At 44.2% G+C, this 10,322-nt stretch overlaps 1 protein-coding gene across 1 annotated transcript in view; it reads left to right on the top strand.

The window, feature by feature from the left end:
* Positions 1 to 5,880: 5,880 nt before the first annotated feature.
* The window catches only part of elovl6 (ELOVL fatty acid elongase 6), a 22,971-nt gene continuing 18,529 nt past the window's right edge, over positions 5,881 to 10,322 (top strand). Inside the window, exon 1 of the mRNA XM_062549367.1 lies at positions 5,881 to 6,137. Within this exon, the coding sequence (XP_062405351.1) occupies positions 6,055 to 6,137 (83 nt within the window). The 5' untranslated portion in view covers positions 5,881 to 6,054. The remainder of the gene's footprint in view (positions 6,138 to 10,322) is intronic.

Raw genomic sequence — 10,322 nt, 5'->3', positions numbered from 1 at the left:
ATAGCACCTACAATTATTACACACCGATCCCCAACACCCTTTTTATTTATGTGTAGGGGGTGTACTGTGTGTTGTCATTGAAAATAAGTTCTCTTTATGTTCTTCACAGTAAATGAGCCAAGGCCAATGACTTTGAGTTAGAGAAAAAAAAGGCATGTATTTCTTTTAGGAAAAAATTAAAACAGGTCCCGAAGACCCTTCCCTGTCCCGACCACCTTACAAGGGTTCAGCACAAACCCCTTAACTGCCCTGAATTTGACTGTGGTTTTATTTTATTACATTTTATATTATTTCGACTATTTGACAGCAGGGACATTGTGGGGCAATGATAACAAGGATAACGATGTCATCATTTTGTCTTAGTCCGACAACGGTAATGACTCTGGCTTTTCAGATCTGTCTGAATGAACCTGTAAAACCTCTGTGATACTGGCGGATTAAGCGCAGATCCACTGGAGCTGCGGTAAGGACCAGATAATTCGGTGTACCTCTCAGCGCTTTGATGTTATGCCACTATCTGAACAGTAGGGTGCGCCATAACGCACAAGAGCAGGGCCAGGGCACAAATTAAATCAAGGTCTTGAAGCTTGAAGGCAGGAAATAATCAAGTGTTGGCCTACACTTTGATATACAATATTGGGCCCACGTATTTATTTATTTATATATATTTGGTGCTCGGCCTGATGAATGTTAGAGACCTCCGGCCTCAGCAGTTATTTGAAACATCTGTGTTCCTGTTGGTATGACGGTACCGCTAAACAACCACCAGGTGGCGCACAAGACGAAGGAAAGGTATGCGTAACGGTCAGAGAGCCAGTAATCTGGAGTAAATATGGTCATTATTTGATCTACATTTAAATGTAATCCTGTCAAATACGGTCTCTTTAATGCTGAAAACAGCTATTCATTAAATGCATTGTATTTTAAGGTAAGCATTTCATCAACATTCTCACAAGACAATTTCAAATAAAGTTAGTCAAATAGTCAGCATGGCTATTTGAATACAGTACACATGATCATTGTCAAGCATTCATTTAGCCACAAGCCAAGTACTGTTTCTTGAGGCAAATGAAATAAAGTTTCTTGAGGCAAATGAAGACGTACAGTAAAATCGGACTGAATTATTGGTGAAATACTAATGTATACAAACACACAATTAAAACAAACAACTTGTTGATGTGCACATAACTACCTGATGCTATTTATTGTTTTTAATGTTGTGATTGAGTACAACAATGCCTGGAAACAAAAGCATTGTACCGTAAGTATCAAATGTATCCTGCAGTCTGGCTTGTGTCTGGGTTTTATATTGCCTCTCTCTTTCACACTCACTCACTCTCACACTCACACTCACTCACACACCAATTATAGTCCCCCGCACCGTGACATGGCCTCTATGTTTAGATAATGTAAATGAAACGATACCGCTTACTTACGTGCTAAATGGTGAAACTGCCGTGGAATGACATCCATTAGTTTCTATAGACCTCATTGAACACGTGAGGCCCGGGGAGAGGAGCTGGATGCTGTGCAGTCCCTATACCCTAACCAGGGAGGTCCACTGTGCAGCACTGCACTGCCACTTACTATGCATAATTAATGAGAGATAAATGAACCAGGAAGGCCATTGTGTCAATATTTCATTACCATTTTCAGAGGGTTGTCCCGAATAATCAATTCCTGAAATTTGACTAAGTTGAATAATGCAGTATGTACAAGTGTGCTCACACCGTCTCTCTGGGATCAGCAAGGAGAACTATTCCCAGCGTAGTACGGAGGGAGGCGGGGGAGAGAGGCGGACGCAATGACAGAGGACTGAGAGGAGTCGTCTCGTAGTGACCTCTGAAGAGACGCTCAAATGTAGAAATAATCATTTGACAACGATAAAATGCAAAAATATAAATATATACATATACTCAGATAAAGAATAGCTGTGGAAAGACATCGCATTGCAAAGGTGTCTTGGCCATTCAGCATGAAACACAAGATAAAAACACTGAAATCGGTCATTTATACAGAAACCGAAGCTGGCTGACCCTTCTCAACCGAGAGTTTCTAATACGGACAAAACAAACAACAACAATAACAATAACAGCGATAAACAACGATGAAGCCAGACTATACATTGATGAAATCCTGAGAAATATACGCAGATACCTGCCCAGACACCCAATCTAGGGATGGATAACACCAGACAAGGAAACCCAACTAGAGATGGACAACACCAGACAAAGGAACCCAAGTCTGATTGTTGTGAGTAAATCACATACATCGGTGGTTCTCAAACTTTGGTACACGGACTTCCTCTAATGCAGGGGTCTCAAACATAAGGCCCGGGGTCCAGATAAGGCCCACCAGCAGGTTTCGTATGCTTAAGTATAACTATATGTAGTTAATTAAGCATACGCTAGCCTGCTGTAGCACCTTCAGTATAATTATATATGTCATTAATTTAGCATACAGTAGCACACTCAGTGTAATTGTAGTTAATTTGGCATACGCTATTGTAGCCTACTGCATTTTAATGCTGGTCATCATAATGGTGGTATTTGAAAAACCAATTGTTTCACAACACTCACTGTGAAATGTTTGAGAACCACTGACATGCAAAATAGTGGGAGTAACATTAAACTAACTTCTGTTTGGCATGTAAGGACATTATAGCACAGACAATCTGCTGTGCATCTTCCCCATCCGTGTACACAACACCAGTCACACTAAGAGCCTGCCCTGATCCATCGATTTAAAGCGGGGAGAGACAAACACAAACAAATAAACAACAACAAAGTCCCTTTGGATTTGACTGTCGCCCTTCTACTAAAACACGTCTGCACACAGCTCCTCGACTCGGTGCCACCTGTTAAAACATGCTCTTGCTCCTCTATCAGGAAAAGGCAGGATCCAAAAGCCAGTCACTGGTTTTAAACATCTGTCAGTCATGAAACTCCTCCTTTCCAAGAGAGATACAAAGTAAGAAGGAAACAAGACAGAGAGAGAAAGAGGGAGAGAGAGATAGAGGGAGGAAAGGGAGAGGGAGTGAGAGAAGGAAGAAAGGGAGAGGGAGGGAGATAATAAAGGAGAGAGAGAGGGAAAAGAAAGGGAGAGGGAGAAAAAGGAAGAGGGGAAAAAAGAAAGGGAGAGGGAAAGTGTGTGAGAGAAACGATAGAGGGAAAAAAGGGAAGAGAAAGTAAGAGAGAAGTGAGACAGAAGGGAAGAAAGATAAATGATACAGAGAGAATGGATGAAAGGGAAAAAAGAGAGAAAGTGAGAGGAAGAAAGGAAAAGAAGGAAAGGAAAGGAGGGTGAGGGCTTCGCTTGTCCTCAGACGACACAGCCGGATTAGATTAGGTCAGAAGAAAAACAACCCAACCTGCCTTCCCTTGACCACTTCCCTGCACACACATGCTTGCTCACAAGCATGCACATCACACATTTCTTTAGGCCTCTTTTGCCTTAGTTCTTTTTATTTCTTGCAAATAAATACAAATTATCTGTGTTGCATACAGCTTTGCTGATATGTCCTCCAGGGTGTGTGTCTGAATGTGTGTGTGTGTGTGTGTGTGTGTGTGTGTGTGTGTGTGTGTGTGTGTGTGTAATGGCCCTGTTCATCTGCTAATGACATAACCTCTGTGGTGTTGACATCAGAGTTCCAACTCCTAGGGGGCTTCCATGCTGTGGCGTCATGGTGCAGCACTCTGGGAAATAATCTCCTCCAGAGGGGTGTCGCCTAGCAACAGCTTCTGTTTATTGGAGACTGATGGGGGAGTCTGCTATTTGAGTATGAAGTTACTTTACAAATGATGAGTTTTTGAGATCCAATTTAACGATCCTTCCTGAATAAAGACACATCCAATCAGAAGTGACTTCTATGGATGATTCCGCAGACAATGACAAATAAAGAATTTATAGGATTTATCTCTTCTAGTGTAATTGCTGTGATAATAATCTTGCTTCCCTTGCAAGGTATAACATAATGTCAATATGTTAAATATGTTTTGTAGTATGCAAGAAATATGGTGTTTAGCTAGACAATGCAATATGCAATTCTGTGGTCCTTTACATCTCAGAATGCTTGAAAAGTGCATTTAAAAGCAAGAACAGAGTTTTTTTTGTATCCCTGGGTAAACTTTAGTAGCCTACTCTTTTTTCACATCTTTTTAGTTTTATTTATGCTGATAAGCAGCACAATATGACACAATTTTGATGACATCACCATTAGTTTCAACTGTGTTGCAATGTTGATTGAACCTGTTCAATCTTTTCCTAGAGTGTTTCCAGTTTAAACCTTCAAAATCAATGCAGATAAATTGATATGAAAGTTTATACAAAATGTCAACTTTTAAAAATTGTTTTCCATTTTTGTTCATCCCAGAGTAAGCATTAGCTCAGTGTTGTTTTGTGTGCCACCAGCAAACCCTTAGAAAAACATTTAGTTATGAAGTAGACAGGGTCCATTAAAGCTCACACACTGAGATGGGGATGACGTGGCTATTCTACTGCTGGATGTGGGCATGCACATGCTGAATTTAGTAGCCACATTACATACCCAACTGCCCACCAGGATGCCAACCCCGAGGACAAGGCCATTCTTCCCTCAGCCCACTGTATGACCCAGCCTACATAAGCTTATACACTCTTAAAACGAACGTGTTCTCCCTATCTGGACACAGACATTTGTTCAAAGGAAACTATGCAGTGCCGTCTGGTAGCGGTCTCACTTTCCCCTGGCGTCTGTGAGCGGAAAAATCACCCTTGCAACTGTGGGCCAGCGGGCCGCCAGCCTTAGAGACAGAAGGTCTCGCGGTCTCGCAATGTAACAAACTACTTTACTGCACTAAACACGCCAGGCACTGGCTAGAACAATGTAGTGATGGAGTTTCTCAGGACATTCGTCACGGCAAAGCAGCAAAAAAAAGCAGAAAGCAAGTTCATAATTTTTGGAGGAACGGGGAAAGAGGAAACCGCAAACTGACGTGAGTGATGTCGTAAAATATATATTGAAGCTATAGGGGTAGCTTTATTTGGACACATATATTGTAAACAATGCACGTTGTTTTCAACACATTTGCTTTACGAGAGTAGCCTACATTATGTTTGTTCTATGAACGGAACTGGATATGACAGAAGACACATGTGCTCATAAGATATTGGCTTTTAGTCTGGGAACACATGTTAGAGACTGGTTAGAGACCGGCTTTCAACCCAGTTCTCCCCGAATCTGTCCGCCCCCTGCTTGCACCCCATTCACTGTAACTCCCATCGCATCCAACAATAAAATATTTGTCCTCTTGCAAATCTCAAATGGCCCCTCAGTCATTGCACCGTGGAGCCGACCCTGACCTGATTATTCGTAAAGGGTATCGTTCAGCCATCTGATGCATCACCAGGCAAAAAAAAAAAAAAAAAAAATCAGAATCCAACTGATGACCTTAATCATGCCATAGGTCCAAGGTTCATAGACTCCCCAGTGTCTTACAAATCCAAGTTATGGGTGGATGGATCACACCACCCCTATTCAATTCTGTTATCTGGCACATTTAGTCACAAACCCTAAAGATGGGCAGGCCTTCATGTAAAGGCAAAGCAAGTCTCATTTACATGATCAATAAACACGATTAGATATAAAGAACATTATTTACAGTGACTAAACAATCTGTTATAAAATGTTATCAGTCCAGCCAAATATATTAGTTTGCTTTAGCGTCTCTGAATCATTATCTGTGGCAAAGGTCACTGTAGCAATCGGTGACGACATTCACAGCTCCGCCGTGTTTGCAGTACAGAAGTGAAGACACACGCCGAGAAAACCTGGAACTGAAGGCGTTAGGACCTTGATACCACTTCTTAGACAGGAGGGCGTATGCCGGTTGGAAGTGGAAGGCATATAGGCTGACATCGGAGATTCACTGAATGAGTTCCTGGCAGCGGCAAGCGCAATGCAAGATAGGGGCCGCGGCTGAGTTGAAGCGCGATTTAAGGCGGAAACTCTTTGAATATTTCGCGTTTCATCTCGTCTTGCCTTCACATCCGCTTTGAAAACCCCGAGGAGAGACAATGTCGGTGCTAGCACTACAAGAGTACGAATTTGAGAGACAGTTCAATGAAGACGAAGCCATCCGGTGGATGCAGGAGAACTGGTACTGTGTTCTTGCTCTGGCGGAGACGTTGATTGATGTGTGGTTATCTCTAGCTTAAACATGCAGGTTTTTGTCTGTGAAATAGGCCTACTGTATGAATCGGCTGTTATGTGAAATGTTAAGGTATAGAACGAAAAGAACACACTTGACGCTGGACATTCATTGGCTGATACTACAGACTGCATTAATAGGTCATCTCTTCGCAATGCTTTAGGAATGAGATTAACGTTAGGTCTGGACCGCGTAATCTTGCATCGTTCCCTGCAGCCCTTTCTGATATGCTTTCAGTGATTTGACAGAAGTGCTGAAACGTGTGTATTTTTGACACAGTAATCAGGTTCCAAGTATCCAAGGTAATGCTCTAATATGTCTCCTCAATGACATAGCGGGGATTTCATCCTCTTAGCCCAGGTAGGCTACTCTACTAGCTGGCATGATCAACCGTATGAATGGAATAGCAGAGGCTACATTACAGGCTATATGTACCGTTACGGCCATCCAGCGAACCAATTGTCTGACTAGATTACACTTTTGGAGCGCACACGTTGGTGTTTAAAAACGAAGTGAAGGAATAACCCATCACTCAAAGCATTTGACCAAATCGCTGGTGCTTGCATTGTGTAGACTACCCTTGACATTAAACATGGTTCATTAAGCTGATGCTACGTGTTATCTTACGAGTGCTGATGAGAAACACTTAATATTCACTGTACCAGTGATGCTCGAAAAGCTGCCGAGAGCAAAATGCGGTTTTGTATTTAGGTAGGCTAACCTATGCTGCTACTGTAACGGGAAGAATGAATTGCTCTGTTAAAAGCTGAAGAGAGGGCATGTGTTTGCCCAGCCTAGCGTTTTATTTCTGTATGTGGCGTGAAAACCACAAATCATTGCGCGCAGAGCTTTTACACTTAGTTTTATTTTTGAACAGAGGGTGGATTTCATATGACCACGTCATGGGGTTAGTCACTGTGTAATATGGGCATCATCGCTGCTCAAATGTAGGCTACGGGTAGCGGTGTGGAGGGCAGGGTACTGGGTAGTTATCCTACTATCATGTCCGTGTTACATTTCGCATCCTCCGCTGTGGCTCCAGTTCTCTTGGGAGACCCACGAAAACACACATGCCGATGCGCAGCGCGCCGGCTTGTCAAAAGCTGACAAATGTATTCGGGGGTTGGTTGTCAGTCGTAGCCGACTCCCTACGGATCAATTTCACGCTATTGTAATTTCTGGTAGCGCGTGGAAAAAGGAGCAAGTGAGGCTGCTCGCGAAATCATAGCACCGGGCCAATGGGAGCCATCTACTGATGTCTGCTGACAGCGCGGAGACCAATCAGAGAGCCGCACGCCTGTGGCGACCTCACCGGGTTGCTCTTGTAGCGCATACATCATACAGAGCTGTCTCGCGGAGGACTCGGTACCCGCCAGTCGTCAACGGCCAATTGTCCTTACATAAAACGCCAGACCACCCTAGGTCTAGATCCATCCACTACTATGTGTTCGTATCAATGTGCCAATGTCTCAGTGCATTATTTATGAACTAGGACAGCAAGTTGAACAGATTCACACATACATTTAGTGTGGCAGGTTTGCAATGCTGGAATGGTTTCATGCAAGGGTATTAGGTCACACAGAAAGTGAGTATGTCTACAGAACTGGAAAGATGCCAAACTATATGCTATCTTGATATTACAGTGGCAGGAAATAGGCTTGTACAGCGTGTCACACTGCAAGTTAAAATGGTAACATGCGGTATTGCTGCTATAGAAGTTCTCCACCTCAGTATGCCTTGAAATATCTGTGATGAAATGCTCAGGAATATGGAGATCACTTCTCTCTCTCCTTCTCTCTCTCTCTCTGTGTGTGTGTGTGTGTGTGTGTGTGTGTGTGTGTGTGTGTGTGTGTGTGTGTGTGTGTGTGTGTGTGTGTGTGTGTGTGTGTGTGTGTGTGTGTGCACGTGCCAGAAAGGGGCAGCTGGGTGGTAATAGCTAGGGGTAGAGGGTGCTTGTTTGGGCAATATCTTTACATGACCTCTTACATTATGGCTCTCCAGTCAGTCGGTGCACACAGTCACTCATCTCATCCCAAAGTTTTGACAGATTGCAGGTAGGCTAAAGTGTTTCATTTGGTCTCTATCCAACAAAAGTGTTATTAATGAGAGCAATGTATGAATACGAGTCCATCAGAGACAGGGAGGGTATGTGAGAAAGACCCGGGGCGAGAGAGAGAAGGAGAGATGTGAAAAGATAGAAAGTGAGAAAGTGTGGCAGATGAGCAGATGTGTCAGGATGAGCAAGAGGGTGAGGAACAAAAGAAAGCAAGTTATTGTTAGAAAGCTAGAATGTGAGGAAGAGAAGGAATGAGAGGAGGAGAGAGAGAGAGAGGGTGAGAGGAAGCGAGAGAGAGAGAGAGAGAGTGGGAGGGCGCAGAGCGAACGGTGCACTCGACACACGGCATGGCACGGCTGCACTCGGTGGGTCACTAAGACAGCGACTCCACCCTCTCCTCCGGCATAGCGAGCCCACCCATTCTGCTGTCCGGAGAGACCTCTGCCCACTCCTGAGCGCCATACCCACTCGGCCGTGCCCGTCCATTGTCCATTGTGACGTGAAACAACGGCGCTCACTGTCCAGCGCCAGGGGCCGAGGGCAGAGGGCCGAGGGCAGAGGGCCGGAGGGCCGGCCGGGGAAGAGCAGCTGGTGGCACCATGGAGGTGGGGTGATGGAGACGCTCTCCGCCTGAACCTTGACCCCGCGGTCCTTGGGTTTCAAGGACACTCTCCACAACTTAAAGATTCAGGCCTCCTAGATAACAAAAATCAAAGGTGTGTCTGTGGGTGTGTCTGTGTCTGTGTGTGTGTGTGTGTTATCAGTCAGATGGCGCAATTAATGTCTCAGACACTGACCACACATAGCCACTTATCGTACCACAGTTGACTCAGACTGATGAACCTTATGGGTCTCAGTAGGTAGTTCCTCTACAGTTGACCAAGACTGATGAACCTTATGGGTCTCAGTAGGTAGTTCCTCTACAGTTGACCAAGACTGATGAACCTTATGGGTCTCAGTAGGTAGTTCCTCTACAGTTGACCAAGACTGATGAACCTTATGGGTCTCAGTAGGTAGTTCCTCTACAGTTGACCAAGACTGATGAACCTTATGGGTCTCAGTAGGTAGTTCCTCTACAGTTGACCAAGACTAATGAACCTCATGGGTCTCAGTACGTCCTCTACAGAGCTCCCCATCACAGACCACAATCCTTTCCCTCTCAGGACTTATGTTAACAAACACAGAGTAGGAATCTGGTTAGAGTGGTACAGTACTGGTCCAGTTCCCATAGCCATAGGTGCCTGCCTGCTGCTAGTATAGCCATAGGTGCCTGTCTGCTGCTAGTATGCATGATGGGTCTGCAAGGGCCAGAATGATGTCAGGGTTGCTAGCAGAGGTGCGGTTACGCATCTGTGTTGCCTTTTGATGTTAGAGGTTGCTTACGACGTGAGACATTAAGACAAATCACTGAACGCTATTTTGGATAACATTAAGGCCGCCTACTTGCACACTTCCAATATTTAGTTTAGTATAGTGCAGATATTGGGACAAAACTAACCATCGAAAAAGTAGGCACTACAGACGGAAGCGCTCAGTGCACACTAGCAGCGTACTGATGGAAGTATGCTGTTTGAGACACAGTCTAGCCGTTTGAGACACAGCCCTGGCCTTTTCTTTACAATGGCTGTCAGTTGAGAGGAACGTGCTTAATGTAAAATGCTGCTATAGATTAGCCTGGGTTTCCCATACTACCTTGCGCAATGATTTCTTTCACGCTGCTAACGCCCCCATTTTCGCCTGATGTTGGTGGCCAATCACAGAACAGGGGAGAAAGCAAGACCATGATGAGCTATGCAGAGACGCATTTGATTGACATCCATGGCGCCCAATGAACGGATCTGGGCATTTTTTCAAATACGAGAAAATGAACGTCTGGTTGCCAGACCACGACTCATTTGAGAAGTGGGAGGCGTTAGCCAGGCTAGCTATAGATATGAATTTTGACAGATGTAATTGTTTATGACAAGACATGTCAAAGAAAAAGAAAATAACCATGGCCTAAGGTATAAGGAGTATTGTCAGGGGGTTAAGCTGTGTTCTGGGATAGTTCCAATACTGGCTCCATCATTCTTAATCAC

The sequence above is a fragment of the Sardina pilchardus genome, chromosome 11 (genome assembly GCF_963854185.1).
Source record: "Sardina pilchardus chromosome 11, fSarPil1.1, whole genome shotgun sequence".
Taxonomy (NCBI): domain Eukaryota; kingdom Metazoa; phylum Chordata; class Actinopteri; order Clupeiformes; family Clupeidae; genus Sardina; species Sardina pilchardus.
The sequence above is the reverse complement of the archived record's forward strand: the minus strand, read 5'-3'. Positions and strand labels throughout refer to the sequence as shown.